The sequence below is a fragment of the Xiphophorus hellerii genome, chromosome 1, assembly GCF_003331165.1.
Source record: "Xiphophorus hellerii strain 12219 chromosome 1, Xiphophorus_hellerii-4.1, whole genome shotgun sequence".
Classification (NCBI taxonomy): Eukaryota; Metazoa; Chordata; class Actinopteri; order Cyprinodontiformes; family Poeciliidae; genus Xiphophorus; species Xiphophorus hellerii.
The window spans coordinates 14,152,533-14,170,607 of NC_045672.1; the positions used below are offsets into that span (position 1 = coordinate 14,152,533).

The following is an 18,075-nucleotide window of genomic DNA, read 5'->3' on the forward strand; positions in this document are numbered from 1 at the left end:
TATGTTTGATTATTATGAGAGCTTTTTGTTTGTTTTCTTCTTATTTGCTTATTGTTTTGCTCTGACATTTTACATGTTTGAAATAAATATAGATTTAATTCCATTTTATATTAAATCCCACTTAAATCTAAGTTTGTGGTTGTAACAGATAATATGAAGCAGTCCAAGGTCCATGAATGATTTTGCAAGGCATTGTTTGCTCTGTCCTTCTGTGGTGTGCCGTGTAAGTGAATTAAGATCTTCTTACATCAGATTGTTCTGCAGAGCTCGAGTCTTCAAATTGTTCCCCAGAGTTCAGGTCCTCCTCCTTATTTTCAGATTGTTCTGCAGGATTCAGATCTTCCTCTTTGTCTTCAGATTGTTCTGCAGGATTCAGATCTTCCTCTTTGTCTTCAGATTGTTCTGCAGGATTCAGATCTTCCTCTTTGTCTTCAGATTGTTCTGCAGGATTCAGATCTTCCTCTTTGTCTTCAGATTGTTCTGCAGGATTCAGATCTTCCTCTTTGTCTTCAGATTGTTCTGCAGGATTCAGATCTTCCTCTCTGTCATCAGATTGTTCTGCAGAGCTCAGGTCTTCCTCCCTGTCTGAGGAGCTGCTGACTGAGTCTCTGTCGCTGCTGAGAAGCAAAAATCAAGCAGAAATCGTTTTTGTTTCATCTCCCATGCTTTGCTTTACAGTACACGTTAGCACTGACAGAATTTTACCCACCTGTCCGTTTCGTAATAATTCACTTGAGATAAGGGGTCTGCACAAAACTGAACTTTTTTCTGCCTCTCTGAAAAACACGAACATTTGGAAACTGATCAGTTGTTTATCACACAAGGAAAGACTGACTCTGTGTTCTGCACACTGACCTTCTCGCCCGTTCTCGTATCGCTGTTGTCGTAAAATCTTTTGAAAGCTTCAATTCTCTGCTTCATCTGCTCAAAGTTTCTCCTTTCTTCGTACTCGTCCTCCTCCTCCTCTTCCTCTTCCTCTTCCTCTTCCTCCACCTCCTGCTGTCCATCATCAGTGAAGTCCTTGGGTTCGGTATTGAAGAAGAAGCTGTCGTCGATGGATCCTTGGACGAACGGACTTGCTGGTATCGAGTCTTTCTTCTGCACCACAGAGTAGCTGTTGACATCTTGATCCGGACACTGATTTCCCCCTGAATTTGGTGATTCTGTCCCATCTGTGTCCTCTCCACTCAGGAAGAATTCATACAGAAAGGTTTTGGTTTCTAACTCACCTAACCCTGAGCTGAGGAACTCAGCAGGATCGTATCTGTCACGCCCAAAGCTGCTGTCATCAGAGCCGCTGGCACCAAGAGATCTAATGTTCTCCAGGTTTGTGTCGTCTTCAAGGAATCGGGTTCTGGACTTATCTGAAAATACATCACTGGATCTTCTCAGTGGCTCTTCCTCATCACTGGAGCTGTAGGAGTCGCTCTCACTTGTCTTCTCTTCATCGTCAAAGCTGGTCCCTCTCAACAAATGCTCTGTTTTCGCTTCAACTTCATCTCCAGCTGCTTCATCCAGGCTCATCATCATCTTCTCAACATTTAATTCTATATCTCTGCTGAACAGGAACTCTTCCTCCTTCCCAGAACCCTCCTCCTCAGACCCGTGGCTTTCAGTCACGGCTCTTTGCAGGCCTTCTTCCTCCCTCGGACGAGGCGAGGCGCTCCGTGCAGTGGCAGCATTTCTGCCGTATTCACCAGAGGAAAAGTCTGAGGGGTAATCTGCAAAGCTCTCGCCTGCCTCCTGGTGCTCCTCGCCAGTGAAGTCTGACATTTTCTCTTCGTAAACCTCACCATCCACTTCAGAGATGAGATCCTGCAGATTCTGGAGAGATATGCAGGAGAACTCCAAACCAGAATCTGCCGGATCGGCAGTGCCGGGTTTTTCTTTCTCTTCCTCTTCAGTTTTCACACCTTCGTAGTCAGATTCAGAGGAGTCCAGGTCGACTTCTTGTTCCTCCTCACTCTCAGGACTTTCTGCAATGTTCTCATTTCTACATCCGTTCTCCTCTTCATCACTGTGCGCCTCTTCTTGCAGGTTGTTGCTGACTTGAAGCTCATCAACATCTTCCAGGATCTCAGAGTCTTCATCCTCCAGGATCCCATCCACTGTTTTATAAATTGACTTCAGTGTATCTTCATCTTCCTCTTGGCATTCAGCCTCCTCCTCTCCATCTCTTCCAGAGCAGAAATAGCTCCGTTCTTCTTCTCCGTCAGAGCTTGGGCATTCATCGTCCTCTGGGGTTTCATTGCTAAAACGGACCCGGTTAAGCCCCTCTTCATCATTTTCCTCATCAGTCTGCTCTTTGTAAGCGTTCTCATCTGAGTTCAGTGCGTCTGCAAGGGGGCCCTCCAACAAAGCTGCACCTTCTGCAGATGCTTCCTGAAGCCGAGCCTCGTCATTCTCTGTCTTTGGGTTTTTGTTCTGTTCCTCCTCGCTCCTCTCATCAAAACAGAAGCTCTCAAAGTCCAAGTCTCCCGTGGAAAACGAGGGAACTGAACCCTCTGCAATCAGAAAAAAACATCTCAGTGAAATCCTACAACATAAAAATAATGATATTGCTACAAAAATATGTTTTTTTTTACCTGAAAATGCATCAGTGAGAAGATCAGCAAAGCCCTCCATCTTAACAAACACAAATCAATGTTAAGGCAGGATTTATATGAAGACTAATTTAAATCTGTTGTAACAGTCAGTCTGTCTCTTAAAAAAAACCCCCCAAAAAACAAAGACAGCTCAAAGTAACTCCTCTGCTTTGGCTGCAAGTGACTTCCTGTCGAACAGATCGAGCATAAATTCACACACAGCCACTGAAATATTTAGCTGAAAAGCAACTAAAATGAACTCACCATGAAAGATGAAGATGGAAGAAAATCTCTTTTGCTTTGACTGAAAAGTAAAACCTTAAGACTCAAGTTGTTTGTGTTTGTCTTTTGCTGCTGTAGCGCACCTTCATGAGCTCATGAAATGATGTCAGCTTTGATGTGGGTTTGGTTTCAGAAGCACAACACAAACTCCAGCAGACGAAAACGCTTCATGCAGAAACACTGTTCGCTGGTGCCACTGTGACGAGGAGCGAGACTAAAAGCACCAAAACTGTTTCTCTTGATTGCTTTATTTTTTTTTTTTAAAAAAAATTAAAAACAGGAGAAAAAAAAAATTACATTTCAAGTTAAAATAAGTCTTGTTAGAGGGGATGTGCTGTGACCTACAGCTCGTTCCTCAGGAGGTAGCGGTGAGTTGGCCTCAGATCAACTTCAACAGGAAAATGATCACTCACCTCAAGAGCCTGAAGGGACAAAGTGACGCAAATATTATCACACTACATGCAGAGATGAACTAAAATCAGGCATTTCACATGTTTACCTCTTGCTCTGTAAGATGGAAGTTTTCCTTGAAGTTAAACGCTTGAGCTGAACCAGGAACTACGCCAGAAATAATCTCCCGACCGTGAACAATGATCCTGTGTGGGGAAAAAAGGCAACATTGACCATCAGAAAAAGAAACATGGAAACTTGCACACCTCTCCCTCTGACCAAGACTGCTGCAGAATGCCTTCATTATGACTTTAATCGGACTAATTTATTTCTTTATTCTGCAGATGATAAATGAATTAACACAGCTGCTTCAAGACAGAAATACATTAGCTTGTGACTTTAAAGCATTTGTCAAAAAAATCCTAAAAAAAAAAAAATACACTCTTTTTTTTTTACTTTCATTGTGTAATGTGCCACATAATGTGTTTTTTGTAATCAGTGTCTAATCACATGACAATGAGTCTGACTACACTGGTAATGTTTTTATCCAGTGTAGCGTTTTGTTTCCCATCTAAAGTTCTCTAAAGTTCTTGCACAATTTGTTTTGTTTTGCCAAAACCGTCAGTGGGAACAATTCCTGATGTCACCACCTGGTTCTGGACTCAAAAGAGAGGAACCACCAAACATCCAGTGTCCTGATGTCCGGGAATTGAACCCGCGACGGCGACTCAAGGCCTCCAAACGTGGGTCGCGCTATCCCCTACGCCACCACAGCACAGCCCAATTAAAATGAGTTTTAAGAAGCGATTTCAAATGATCCAGGCTGTGGGCAGATCTAATCTGGAAAGGTAGATTATTCCATAGAACAGGAGCAGCAACGGAGAAAACCCGATCTCCTTTTCTCTTAAGTCGAGTCGGAGGAACATTCAGTAGCAGCTGATTAATGGATCTTAAAGTTCTGGACACAGAATGAAGTTTCCAAAGATTCTGAAGAAAAGGAGTAAAATTAATTGCCGACCGACTTTTTGCAGGCTGACGTTTTCTCTTTTCCAAATGTCCTCTAGGAGTTGAACATCAAAAAAGCGAATAATGGTGATGATGATATACATTTTTGCTTGTATGGATATTTCTATTGAGAATGCACAACCAATTAAAATGTCCAATTTGTGAACAACTATACATTGTACTTTTGAGTGAGAAAAAAACTATAAATATAAAACACCCCCCACTCTCTATGCAACAATGCATAAGGTAAAAAATTAATTTAGCTCTTACATTTGACACAGATATTTAGAAGGCCAGGAATAAGAAGATAGGAAAAAAAACAATTAAATTATTAAAATAAATGTGACAAACTAGTAAAGATTCATACAAATCTGTCCCTCAAGTGATAATATTGACTTTGATCAAACATACAGTATCTCTCCTCACTCTTTTCTTTTCCCATCAGCGTTTGTGAATATATTTTGTTACATTAAATCTGTATTAAGCTTGAGCATCAAAAGGAGTGAAGCTGATCAAAAGTGTTATTTAAATTTAGAGCATTAAAACACACGTCTCTTAAAATCTAACAAGCTACCACATATTGCGCCCAAGCAAACACTGCTGAGATTGGATATATTTATAGCCTATTCCTTAAACTGAGAAAGAGAGAGATTGACCTTTTGAAAAGGTCAATCTATTTGTTTGGTTTGATCTTTTTATAGTTGCTAAGTGTGCAATTAGAGATCACCGCTGAAGAGGAAGCCACACTTCAGACTGATTACCGATGAAACTGAAATGACGAGATTCTCCATGCATGCCTGTAGCAGCGCAGCCATCTCTAGTGACAGAACAGTTATAGACCTCTGGGTGTGTGTGTGTGTGTGTGTGTGTGTGTGTGACGCGGCCCTGACCTGTCGTAGGCGCACCGAGTCTTCTCTCTGACCGTCGTGTCCTGCTCGTCTCCAATTAGCCAGTGAAATCCGGGATCGTTCCTGAGGCGCACAGCCTTCCACCCTTTAACGGTGACGTAGCTGCAGCCTGCGTTTAGGTCCCCCAAGATGATCACGTTCTGGAAAAGAGGAAGCGAGGCATTGCTCATGAAGTGTATGTATAGAGAAGAGAAACCGGCTTGGATCAAGGTGTTTTGGCTGAAAACAGAACCGAGTTGGATAAAACTGATGCTGATGATAACGGCGAGGTTTCACCTACCTCGGTTTTCCATTTCTTGTGAATCTGCTTGACCACGCCGTACAGCTCATCAATCTCCTGCATGGCTGTTTTTGGACATGTGTGTTGCCCAACAAGGACAAAATCCTTCACCACTAGAAAAGAAACGCATTTAGCAAATGATTTACTTCAGATCTCCTAGATCAGCATGTTTATGTTCAGAAGGCCCCACATGTTTGAAGATACAAGTTTACAATTTCATTTTGAATTTTGCTTAAATTAATGTGCCTTTTCATCTGAACGTCATTTTAGATGAGTTTTAGCTTTATGCCGTACATTATTATATAGCAGGTCTGTGAGCCTTGAGCAACAACTTCCTGATTAAGGAAGGAAGGACACCCTTGAACTTTTTCACATTTTGTCAAAATACAACCATAAATTAGCTACAACATATTTTATCTGGATTTTATATAACAAACCAACACAAAAACTCACTCACTGAGTAACCGCAGACTGGATCTTTATATGTTTTCAGAGTGACATTACATTACAGCATAAATTATGAATTTACGGTGGCTTTTTAATACATCGTTATTAGGAGGAACTAGACGAAACTGCATCACGAATGGCCTTGAATATAACTCAAGTCATCTCTGATGATTACAAGGAAACATCTGTGCTTAGCAGGAGTCAAACCTTCTGAAAACTGTTTTTATCATTGCAGAAGATGTTTGCATAGCTTGAACAAATTGTCTTTGTCCTGTTCTGGTTTGGAAAAAGTCAGAATTTATGTAAACTCTGTGATAAACCATCTTATGACCAGGTAGTCCATACATCAGCTATATTTGTACAGCTGCTTTTTGTCATTTTACTAGGCTTCATTTCATCAGACAAATCTTAATGAGCAAATACAAGACGCGGTTTAATAATGATTAGAGTTTAGCTAATTTGGGTTTTGCACCAGGTTAGTGATCCTGATCACACCAGCAGGTTCGCCTCTGATTGGCTCCAAAACAAACAAAATTAAAATAAAGGTTTTAGAGCGATTTGATCAACATCTGGTAAATCCAACTGAGATAACTGGACAGGTTGTTCATGCTCAGATATAGAGCATTTTCAATATGAAGCCTTGGTGATTAATATTAGTAAATATTGCATTAGTAATAAGGTAATTCTCATTGTGACCTATAGCATTTCCTGCTGTTTTACATAAAGCCAGGTTGTTTTGGGAAGCTTTTTGTCCTTTAATGAATGAAATCAACATGTGAAAACTGCTTTTGTGTTAACCCAGATCATCCTTCTCTGACAATAACAAATTTTGATGACTTTTATGGATGTTTTACAGATGTTTTACAATGAAACCAGTCATTCCCATTGACATGCTGAATGTGTTTTAAATCGGACAAAAAAAGCAAAAGCAGAAGAAACTCATAGGGGGGCAAAAACATTTTCTTGACAGTGTGTATGTGAGGTTTGAATAGGCTCTTATTTTGCTGTGTTTCTTACATGTAGTGGGGGAGTGAACGCGGATGACAAAAGGCTCTCTGGAGAAAACGTCAGTCTCATTGGTTCCCTCTCCCTCCAGTTTAGGATGCTGGAAGCGCTCCTTGACCTTTAGCATATTATTCCTGCAGATGATCACAGAAGAGAGATCTGTGAGCACATTTCTGGTCCAAAGCTAATTCTAACAATCAGATCCGATTAACTTCTAATTAGCTGAATTACTTGTAAATGTAGACGTATTGCTCTTTGTAGCTCTTCCTGCCCATTCGTTCACTTTCCTCAGAGGAATAGGAGTTGGATTTGTCGAATCTGATGACAACAACATCACAATGTAATAAATATACTGACTTTCTCACTTCAGACATCTAATCTTCCAGTTTGTACCTGTTAAGATCCTTGACCAAAGCTTGTATTGCTTTCCCTTTAGAGTCCCGGACCTCCTGAATGAGGCTCAAGTCGCACCGAGAGAGGATCTTGAGGACAAAAGTAAAAGAAGAACACAGGTAGATCTATCAGACGCCTGTTTTTCCTCATGTAGTTTGTTTTAAGCTCCCAGCAGAGTACCTTCAGTAGAACTCCCATCACCCTCTTGTTGTTTGCCTTGGATTCACCGAAACTCTGAACATTGAAAGCGCAGATTTTCAGAGAAGATGTGACGCTGAACGCGCACAACCCGACGACAAGTAGCAGCCCGGCGGTCTTCATCTCACGGACGTGAGTCGTTCTGTGAGTTAACGTGGAGTTAACGAAGCTGCAGAGCTTCACAGCGACTCTGCTTACCTTCAGAGAGAGGATGACCAGCAGACTGACTTCAAGGACCCATCTCTTCACTGGTGCATTTGGGGAACATACAGGTAAATGTGGTGGTGAGAGACGGGGGCTGTGCGCTGTGGATGTGCTGCGTCAGTGGATTTTTGAGAATGGAGCTTCATCTGGAACAGTTAAAACAACTAGAACACAATAAACAATGGGAGAGGAGCTTTGTCTCTAAAGTTTGAGTATTATCAGACAATAGATGATGCTGGAGGCTGCACCTCTTAGCTTCAGGAACGATTACATGGAAAGAGCTGCAGCATAATGCAACCACGGCTGGTAATAAAGATACATTTTATGTTTTAGAATGATTTTTACTGCTGCCTAAACAGAGGAAAATAAACAAAAATCATAAATAAACCAGAAGAGTAATTAAAACAATCTACATAGACACAACACCGAAGAATAATTGATGCTTCTGCTAAATAAACTGAGTTTATTTCTTGTTTTTAGTGAGTAAACTGAAGGATGATAACCTAATTTAAGCAACTATTTAGAAACATTCAGAAATACTCTCCCACTTACCTATTTCAAGCCTTAGAAAGCGGAAACATAGACCAAAAACAGGGTCATTTAAAGAGAGAAGTGTGTGTGGTTTTGTTCATCTGTTCTGTGTGTCAGTTCCAGTAAAAACCAGTTCACCACCACTCTTATCTCGCTGACACAACGGCATCTTCCTGAATGGACTGTTTGGACGTTTTGTCATGATGTCAAGTTGGGGTTTCTAAAGTCACAATCTTTACCTGATCTTAAGAAATCGGAATAAATTTGAAAATATTTGCAAATAACATTTTTAATGTAGAATATTAATCTAGACAATGGCAGTGGTATCACTGTGGTGTTGTGGTTTTCTTTTGTGTTTGTAGTTTGGTCCTTTCTTCTGATTGAATAATGTTCAAAAGGTCTTGCCGTATTTACATTTAGAACATCGTTATTACCAAAGAGTTGATGCCATAAATGTCCTATTTCTGATGTTAGATGACAGGAGGGTACTGAGGTGAAGAGAAGGTTACATTTTAGAAAATAAAGTGTGGCTGTAGCGACATGAACAACTCTAGAAATCAAACTCAAACTACTCTGGCTGGATAGATGTTTGCCTATTATTAAAAAGATGGTTTGCTAATTAGACCATCCCACCAACCTGACATGTCTACCCTATCAACTAATATGTCAAAAAACAAAACAAAACTGTTTTTCATTTAAATCTCAAGTTTTTGCAACCTGTGTCGGTTTTGTGAGGATTTGTTTGCAGTTCTTGCAAACTAAAAGCTTTCAATAATCTCATTCTTACCCGCAGTGGCGTGACTAACATTTGTCCAAGAGATTTTCTCTCATGAGCAGCGGATGTGTGCAGCTCCTCCAGAGTTGCACTGTTCTTCTTGGCTTCTTCCTCCTGGGCTGTCATGTTAATTTAGATGGACGGCCATGTCTTGTTCTCAGATGATAGACCGGAAGAAGCTCGATGAGACGTTCAAAGTTGTTGACTCACCGCTTGCTTAAAGCAGAAAACTTTCTCTCTGTGTTTCTTGGTTTTCAAGATTTTTCTTCAGTAATATTCTCACTGCATATTAGTGAAAACTGTTTCACTAAGAAACAGTTTTAAACATACAGATGGACCCTATTGTCTACGTTATTCACTGCTGAAATTTGGTTGAAATCGAGTTCATTTAGGGGCGTCAGACTAAAAGCTGCTGAATATGTCAGACTTTTTACATTTTAATTTATCAGAAACTTTGAAAATCCCGTATCCTTTCTGCTCAACTTCACAATTAAATTTGTGGTTTTTCCACATAAAATCTCAATAAAGTACGTTGAAGTTTGTGGTTGCAATTGGGACAAAATGTAAGCACACTCCACGGGGAAGGAAAACATTTGCAAGGTGCTGCATATATTGAATTTAATAATGTAAAATGTAAATATTTCTGCTCTTAAGACAAATTCAGATTGAAATAATCTGCAGTGAGGCAGCTTATTTCACCTTTACAAGAGGTTTTGATTTCATTGACTGAATGATTGATCATTTTTTCCTTCCGGTGTCTGGATGTGATTGGTCAGATACTCAGAACCACTTCCTCATCTCCAGCAGCAGCGCTCAGAGATTTTAATCGTTAGAACGAGTTTGCCTGATGAAACCCTGTGACTGAAACATTACTCAGCAAAAATTACAGGTTAGGGAGAGTTTTGTTTTATTCCAGGAAAAGTAAACAGTTAAAACTAATCTTGAAATGATCTAAACACAACCCTGGCAGATTCAGATTTAATAAGAGTTTGATTCAACCAAGAAGTCTGTTAATGAAAGGAAATGTGGAAAAACAATGTGAAAAAGAGCATCAGTAAAAGAAAACAAAACTTGTATCTCCATTTTATTAAAACATATTGATAATTATTTATTTTCTTCTGAATGCTAAATGAAAAGATCTTCAGTAAAAATATTTATTACAGTAGCCATGCCTTCATGTTTTCACTGTTTTTTTTGATGATTTATGGTGATGAGCTCCAAGTTTTTGAGGTCGAAAAGCCTCCTTGATATCACCATAATTTTGTCCATCCACAAATTCTCAAGTCAGGACTCTGGCTGGTCTGTTACAAAATGCTAACATTACTAACAGTCAGAAGAAACATGTCAGGAAATTAAAAGATAACTTTAAACTCATTTTTTCCATTTTAAGCTGGGCTGTATATCCTGAAGATGACATGCAGAAGTAATGATGTATTTCTGCGTCATCTGCTGCAGACCTTTCACAGCTGTGTGGTTCCTCTTTCCTTTTAATGCCCTTTCAAACAAATATTCAAATGAATAACCACAAAAACCAAAAACAAACCAACAACAACTGATTTGATTGTTTTAGTTTTACTTTAATAGATCCAGGAGATTTTTAGGTTTGAGAAAAAGGAAGGCAACGGGGGCAGCCTTGCTTCATGTTGCCAATGACAAAATATTTAAATGAATAAATTTATTTTTAATTGAGGCTGTAATTCTGGCTACACAGTCCCTTTACAGTACAAAAGATCGTCCCTGTTCTTGCACAAACCTGATGTTTAGACTCACAGTTTCTGAAAATTCTTTGTTGTGAGCTGTAAACAACTTAAAATCACTTTCAACATTTTATCGTTCTGCACAAACGTACAGTACACCCGCCACATTTTCAACACATCGCACCAAACTCTTGAGTTCCAAGTCTGAAAACTAACACACGAACCACGAACATTCATACTAAAAGTTTTAAAACTAAAAATGAAATCTACAACGGTAGAAAACGACAACAATTTTAAAAAGCCATACTGTCATATTGGCCTAAAACAGCCGGAGTTTTGAGGAGAGGCCATTTCCATGAGATAGTCTTCTATTCTTGTCTCTATGTCTGTGCACAGGATCTCTACTTGCTCCCTGAAAGGGGGATGCCATGACCACAACATGGCAACCCCTGCCACACCGAGGAGCAGGAGGAAGAAGAGACAAATCCTCCACCAAGAGTTGTACAGCATCTGAACAGAGAGAGGGAAAAAGCATCACATAAAAACATTAAAATCAGTTTCTGCTCTGAGGGAACAAAGACTTCTTGCTTTTCTGTGAGAAAAGAAATGTAAAAAAGAGCTTTGTGGAGAAACATACATGTACACACCCCCCCCCCCCCCCCACCACACACACACACACACACACACACACACACACACATAGGACTGACCGGTCTCCTGCGGCGGTGGCTGAGCTGCCGGAGCTCGTCTCTGCACTGCGACAGTCGAGCCTGGCTGGACTGACACTCCTGCTCCATGGCGTGCAGCTCCGTCTGCAGCTCCTCACACTGCACACACACACACGCCCACACGCGCACACACACACACGCCATATGGAAGGAGACCATGCAGACTAAATTTAGCCACAGCCCACCAGAACCACATTTACACTTCAGAATTATATCTAAAGGAAAATCTGCCAAATGTGCTTTAACTCTATTTGTAAAATGTTTTACCAAAATGGAACCTGGAAAAATGTTGTTGCTTAAAGATTAAAGATGCGCTGGACCAAATAAACGTACTTTTTTTCTGCTATACAGATGGAAAATAATTTCTCTAAAGTGTGGGCAGAGAGTGGCTCCAATACAGAATGTCCACAAGCAGCAGAACAGGAAATCCTGTTGTGATTGGTGTGTTGTTTCTTCTTTTCTGATAAAATTCATGCTCCAGGATAAGCCGCAAAACAACGAGTTTCCCTTGGAACATAAACAAATCACCTGCACTGCTATTCTGATAGAAAAACATCATCAAAAGATGGAGCTATAGATTAGGTCAAGATGTTTGTCAAAAGCCTCATTTGTATGAAGTCCTTGGATGAACCTTTTCTGCCTTTTTGGTCAAATGGCAAAAATACAAAACCTTCTAATAGAATCTTGACATATTGCTTAAACTACACTAATGTCACTATTAATTTTCAAATGTCAGACTTTCTCATCTGAGAATACTTTGGAAGTTTTATGACAATTTCAGAATCCCAACTACATTTTTTAAAATAAAAAATAAGTGACATTTCAGTTGTAGAAAATGATCAAGGGTGTGTTTGTCAAAGAAGAGCATCAGCTTGAAATTGTTCAGATTTTATAAGGGGGTAAATAAAAGGCTGTTAAAGACTGCAGCAGGTTTAACACTGGGGATCGCTAAAAGACAAATTTATCAAAACAAAAAAACTTGATATCTGAGCACAGAAACAATTTTCCCAAGAAATGTCTTTTTATTTTCCTTTGTCATTATTGAACATTTATTAACATTGTTGAGTTGCTGAGTCCACAAGCCTAAATTATAGTTTCACCATATCTAAGTTTAAGAAAAGTGTGTTTTTCTGTCCAGTGACCAATCAAATCAACCTGGGAGGGATGTGTGCTTTCATCCAGTTCTAGTTTACTGTAATGATCTGATGATGTTGTAAATTAAAACTGACACAAAGGTATGTTTTTTTTAAAGCCCTGGAATTATTTTTGCAAAGTACATAGCTATAGTATTTCTTGTCTGTTACTTCGGAAACCACCAGCACACGAACCGTGTGAATGTATTTTAGCTTGCTGTGAACTCGTCCAAAGGTTACCTCCTTCTCCTTAAGCTCCAGTTTCTCCTGAGTGAGTCGGAGCTCCTCTTCCACCTGCGAGTCCCTCCTGACGGTCAGTTTTGGTTCCACATGGCCCGACTCGAGACGCTCCTGAACGAAGAAGCTCTGGCCCTCATCACCACCATCTTTGGGACAGAGGGGATTTCTAAACATCTGCGGGTTGTCGAAAGTGCAGAGATAATTTCTCTGAGCAAACACGACTGAAAGGTTTTACCTCCAAGGTTCTGGATTTCGTCTCTTAAAGCCTGGTTATCCTCCTCCAGGAGGCAGATGTTGTACTGAAGCTCCTGCTTTTCCTGTCTCAGCGATGCCACCTCCCCCCTCAGCTCGGCCTCTCTGGCTCTGGACAGCTGCACAGCACACACAGTCAGGTTTGTATTTATTTATTTTTTTTGCATTCAAAGCTCTAACTCTCCTTGTGCACCATACCTGGACTTCAGTGTGCAGCTGCTGCAGCTGGTCATTGCTGAGGTGATGATTCTCCCTCAGCTGTCCAGAGCTCAGCATCAGCTCTTTGTAAAGGCTCTGCCACCTCAGTGCCTCTGCTTGCGCCGTAACGAGTGCTTCCTGTGAGCAAAACGTTATATCCTCAACAAATCCGCTCCAGAAATGATGGACCAATTAAGCCTGGCTGCACAATGTGAAAGTTGAGGGGAAAAAGCAAACTTTGATGTGAATTTCACCTGCAGCGTCTCAGCCTGGCAGAGAGCATCAGCTTTCTCCTGTGTGGCTTTCTGCAGAGCAACCAAGGCCTTCTCCTCATACGTTCCCCTCTGCTTCTCCATCTGTAGCATCAGTTTCTTCACTCCATCTTTAGGAAACTTCTGCAAGGACACAACACTACAGTAGACTGCCACACCTCATAAAATATGGCAAAAAGAAAATCTGAGTGGTGTAGAACAAGAAAAGTAAATTTTTCGCAGAAATCATGAAGACACAATTAGCTCTGACTTTAAAAAAAATGTTTTTTTAAAAAGCCTGTTTGGTTTCTGCTTCAGTTTCCATCTTCTGCTGCTTACCTGCCGGCAGACTTGCAGCTGCGCCTCCAGAGCCTTGATCTTGCTTCTCAGCAGATCCTCACTGCAGCGAGACTGTGTGGGTTAGAGAGGAAACCAGAGACTGTCACGCTTTAAACCTGCAGATGTAAAATTAATGGTTCGTGTAGCAACAGCTGTGACAGCAAGCAAGTTGATTCATGGGCTCATCTAACAGGTGCACACACACGTAGCGAAATATCACAACGTGTGCTTTCACTGAAAGACGCAAAAATTATAACATACCTTTGCTAGAGACTAATTTAAAATGTCAATAACTTTTAACTTAACTCACTTAACTTGTTCAACAGATTTTTAAGAAAACAGTTTAGTATTTCCCTCTCATGCATTGCAACCAGAGGAGCCAGAAGAAAGCTCAGGAGAACGCACTGCACCTATAACAGTGACAGAGAGCTACACCCTTCCTGTATGATAGTGACAGCTTGCGCTCGTCCTATAGATGAAAAACGGAAGCAGGAAGTTTGAAACCACAAGCTGCACAGGCCTTCCGTAGCCGCCAAACTCTGCTGGTGCTGCTCTGTACGAGACAGTGACACATTTCACAGTGAAAGACGAAAAACGACCAAAAACAAGAAGACCGTACGAGAAAGAATAATCAAATCTAAAGCCCCAGAAACAGGAAAAGCGTCTTACTGTCCATAGCACATCTGATGAGTTCACGAGGTTTGTGGAGATCTCCGTAACGACTGCCAGCTTCTTCTTCACTCTCTCCTCTCTCCACAGGGCTTCCTGATTAGAGAGCAAACAGAAATGCACACTGAGCACATTCATATAACCTGTTGGTTTACATAGATCTGCTTTAAATGAAGACAGAAAATACAGCTGAGGATGTGGTTTCATTTACCTGCAAGTAATCTGATAATCTCTGAACTTCCTGTTGTGACAGAGAGGAGACATATTTAAAACAATTCAAACTACTTAATAAAAAAAAATTAACTTTACTATACACCTGACAGGAGATTCTATGAAAGTGGCAGACACTGAACTCCGCCTTTAACCCCCAACTCATCCCAAATTTGCAAATCATGTGCTAAACAGGCCCCAACTATTCACCAAGGGTGACAGAACACAAGCTAACATAACAGATGTAATCAAACTTGCACCAATCCTGTTTACATACAAAAACCCCAGTAGTACCTGACAAATAAAACTACATGTGTCCAAACATGTCCAAGCACGGCTAAATATGCCCAAACATCATCAAATTCAAACAAACATAATTAAAACAGGACCAAACGTTCACCAAACATGGCCAAAGCATGAACAAACATGTAAACAGTCGCGTTTTGAAACTTACTGATTCTTTGACCGTGACGAACCCGGACCTGCGAAGGTAAATATCTCATTACTGAAGACCCAGAATGCTCCTGCTTATAATAGATTATTTAAAAGTTATATTTCATGGAAAATGTGAACCAAGCTCACTCTGTTTGCACACTGATTTCTTTATGTATCTTTTTTTCAGGTTGTACAGATGATTTCTGGTGAATAGTTGGGGTCTTATTCACTGTTTTGGTGCTTGTGTTCTGAGCTGTAAGAAAGAGGAAAGCCAGATATTTTCAGTGGAACAGATCAGACGTAGCCTGCTGGAAAACCGAAGGAAAAATGTTCCTGTTTGTTTTACTTTTTCTCCTGTGTTGGCCGGTTTCTGTGGTGGAGGTAGATGCTTGTTTCCTTGCCTGACCTTTCTCCTCTTTTGTTACTGGCGTTGATTCTGACCACAGTAAAGCCTGAGGGAAAAGAAGAGCATAAATATTCACATTTAGCCTGAAAGAGCACAAGAGACTAAAACAACCTGAAGAAACATTTACCCATTTGTTGGTGCTTGGACAATCACTTCTGCTCTCTGGTGTGAGAATCATCTCTTGACGCCCATCTGCATCACTTTGTGTTTTTGTGACCAGTTTCTCAGATTTGCTCCTTGATCTATAGAGTCTGTACAGATGTGACTCTGAAAGCGAGTACAGATCCGTGGAGCAGATGATGCACTTTGAGCTCTGTGGCTCCGGACTCAGCGATCTCCGGTTCAAAAACTCCCACTGCCTCTTTTGCTTTAGCTGCTTCTTGATCTGTCTTGTGTCGAGCTCTCTGGTGGGACTTCGACACAAAGTCACGTTGTTGCGTCCTCGTAAATACTCGCGTCTCTCTGCTCGGTAATCAACTTTCCTGTCAAACTCTTTCTCTTGGAAGTGTCGTGTTGCCCCGAAGTCCAGGTGTTCCATGGCAGCTCCTGGGACTCTCACGCAGCCTCCAATGCTAGAGGGAAATTACACCACGATACAGGGCATACAGAAAATAAACATTTAGCAGTTTGAGAGTAGTGAAGTCAAACTTATGAGTTGTAAGCTTTATAATCTAAAGATTTATACACTTTTTGTTGTTGGCATCGTTTAAAGTGAAAGCCATCATACACTCTAAACAAGTTAGACCCATTTTCTCTGTGAAGCATGCAGGATGACCCGAGTTTAGAGGCATATCTAAGAAAATGCTACTCAGAAAGCTTCTTTAAAATCTATTTCCACTGTTGTCAACAAGAGACTCCTGCATGCCCTGCCCTGATTACAGCCGTGCAGGTGCAAGATAATTTAAAGAAGAAGAAAATAAAAACAAACAAAAACAACAGAATGAACATAAAGGCGTGAAGATGAGGCTCACCTTTTAGGCCATGCCATTCATTGAAGAAACGTCTTCTAGCGAGGCCAAGAAGTCGTCCATTTTCTCCCTCTCCTCTCCGACAGCGCCCGGGTTTTTGTCTGCGTTTCACATGTAGCTGTTTCTGTTGAGCATAATTTTACAGGAAGTGAAGAGAACCACAGCGTCATATGTTCCTCTATCTCAGCAGCCACTCGCACCACGCTGATGCCACACACGGGTGGCCCCCAAGATTACAGACAGACCCAGACAGGCCAGACCGCCCCCCACTCGCTCCAGTGCAGGCCAGCCAACTGGGATAAAACACACCATTTGGACAGAGAGCAGTGCTGTGTGAGCACATGTGTTTTTTTTAGTAGCTGAAGCTTTATTCAAGTATGCTGAGAACTGGTGATGACATAGTCAACTTATTGCCCCACTTGTGGCAACTACAGGCTGACAATCTGACATTCACAACTTTAACGTTAACTTTAGAACAAACTTTCATACAGATTTTCCTCAACAGACGTCTGTATTATGTAGCATTGTACATAATATAAAATGTAGTAAAACATGTATACTACTTTGATATATTATGCTGACACATAAAACATGATATAAATGTAAAATATTAATATGACATAATAGCATAACAAAAATAAAAACTATTCAACTTACGTGCAGATACTTATACCAGTACAGCTTAGTTTTATTTATATATTTTTATTCATTATTTTTATGTTTATTTATTATTTATTTTTATTTTTTGTGGTGTTAGATTTAAGACTCCCACAGGGATTTATGACTTTTTATCTCCAGCTCCAGAATCCTCATCATCAACACAATTTTGTTTTCTTTTCAGTCATTCAAACCAATTCCACTCCACATTTTGCCATTTTTTCCATGTTTGTCTGGCTTATTATTTCCTTTAAAGTTTTTTTTTTCTTTCTTATACCTCTTACCTTATTACCTCTATCTTATGCAAGGCACTTTGTCCTGCTTTTGTTGCATGTAAACAGTGTCTGTGTTTTATAATTTGACAATGTGTGGGTTAAAAATTATAATAAAGTTAAATTTGTCAACCAAACTCTTGATTTTTTAAAATTAATAGAATGAAAGTTGTATGACTGGAGAGTATATTTCTTGTGTTTTATTGAGCAATGTTAATTTTGCAGTACTGACTTTTGGTTGTGACTTGCTAACGTCAATTAAATTTACACTTAACAGATCCAGACCTAGAGTTACAGACAGAGATCAGACAGTGACTGAAAATGTTCAACATGTTTTTTTCTTCTGAAATTAATGTGGATGTTCCTGACAGATAAAAAAATAAACACAACTTATTAAAACAGAAGTAACTAATTATTAATAATTATTTTCAAATCGTGAAATTATGATAGGCTTGCTTTTTTTTAACTGAAAATTAAACGTTTGTTACAGGGTTTCGTCATAGTACACATAAATGCCTCCACAATTTATATGTACTAGTTTTTGGCGTTAAATAACTCTTACCTGACTTCGTGTTTGTTGTGCATTTATTCATCTAGAATAATGTTTTGTTTTAAAC

General features: G+C 40.1%; 3 protein-coding genes across 4 annotated transcripts; all 3 read right to left on the reverse strand.

Moving 5' to 3' along the window:
* Positions 1-501: 501 nt before the first annotated feature.
* Positions 502-3,037, reverse strand: LOC116727713 (cilia- and flagella-associated protein 251). 2 transcript variants are annotated; one of them, XM_032575329.1, is made up of 5 exons: positions 2,850-3,037; positions 2,586-2,625; positions 856-2,504; positions 710-776; positions 502-614 (listed from the first exon to the last, which is right to left on the reverse strand). In XM_032575329.1, exons 1-4 carry the CDS (start codon positions 2,850-2,852, stop codon positions 729-731), a joined length of 1,740 nt encoding a protein of 579 aa, XP_032431220.1. In that variant the 5' UTR covers positions 2,853-3,037; the 3' UTR covers positions 502-614; positions 710-728. The 2 variants fall into 2 exon arrangements, with proteins under 2 accessions (XP_032431220.1, XP_032431211.1); XM_032575320.1 differs by having other exon boundaries at positions 502-617.
* A 97-nt stretch (positions 3,038-3,134) lies between these two features.
* On the reverse strand, positions 3,135-7,772 carry dnase1l1l (deoxyribonuclease I-like 1-like). The gene is made up of 8 exons (XM_032575341.1): positions 7,476-7,772; positions 7,296-7,384; positions 7,134-7,220; positions 6,915-7,036; positions 5,451-5,563; positions 5,153-5,310; positions 3,367-3,463; positions 3,135-3,289 (listed from the first exon to the last, which is right to left on the reverse strand). Exons 1-8 carry the CDS (start codon positions 7,614-7,616, stop codon positions 3,209-3,211), a joined length of 888 nt encoding a protein of 295 aa, XP_032431232.1. The 5' UTR covers positions 7,617-7,772; the 3' UTR covers positions 3,135-3,208.
* A 2,787-nt stretch (positions 7,773-10,559) lies between these two features.
* Positions 10,560-16,667, reverse strand: traf3ip3 (TRAF3 interacting protein 3). Its single transcript, XM_032572789.1, has 14 exons — positions 16,533-16,667; positions 15,689-16,133; positions 15,502-15,607; positions 15,303-15,408; positions 15,175-15,202; positions 14,722-14,751; positions 14,511-14,606; positions 13,842-13,913; positions 13,506-13,646; positions 13,252-13,389; positions 13,037-13,172; positions 12,802-12,947; positions 11,411-11,527; positions 10,560-11,210 (listed from the first exon to the last, which is right to left on the reverse strand). Exons 1-14 carry the CDS (start codon positions 16,547-16,549, stop codon positions 11,010-11,012), a joined length of 1,779 nt encoding a protein of 592 aa, XP_032428680.1. The 5' UTR covers positions 16,550-16,667; the 3' UTR covers positions 10,560-11,009.
* Between the last annotated feature and the right edge of the window lie 1,408 nt (positions 16,668-18,075).

Bases quoted from the DNA above. Each gene is read 5' to 3' on its own strand.
- LOC116727713 (XM_032575329.1), bottom strand. The intron at 2,505-2,585 runs GTAAAAAAAAAC...TTCTGATTGCAG, and splicing joins TCTCACTGATGCATTTTCAG to AGGGTTCAGTTCCCTCGTTT. The intron at 777-855 runs GTCAGTGTGCAG...CGTGTTTTTCAG, and splicing joins ATACGAGAACGGGCGAGAAG to AGAGGCAGAAAAAAGTTCAG.
- dnase1l1l (XM_032575341.1), bottom strand. From the start codon at position 7,616: ATGAAGACCGCCGGGCTGCTACTTGTCGTCGGGTTGTGCGCGTTCAGC. The intron at 7,221-7,295 runs GTACAAACTGGA...TGTTGTCATCAG, and splicing joins TTGGTCAAGGATCTTAACAG to ATTCGACAAATCCAACTCCT. The intron at 5,564-6,914 runs GTAAGAAACACA...TTTCTTTTCTAG, and splicing joins CGTTCACTCCCCCACTACAT to TGGTGAAGGATTTTGTCCTT.
- traf3ip3 (XM_032572789.1), bottom strand. The intron at 14,752-15,174 runs GTAAGTTTCAAA...CTGTCACAACAG, and splicing joins TCGTCACGGTCAAAGAATCA to GAAGTTCAGAGATTATCAGA. The intron at 13,914-14,510 runs GTAAGACGCTTT...TAACCCACACAG, and splicing joins CATCAGATGTGCTATGGACA to TCTCGCTGCAGTGAGGATCT.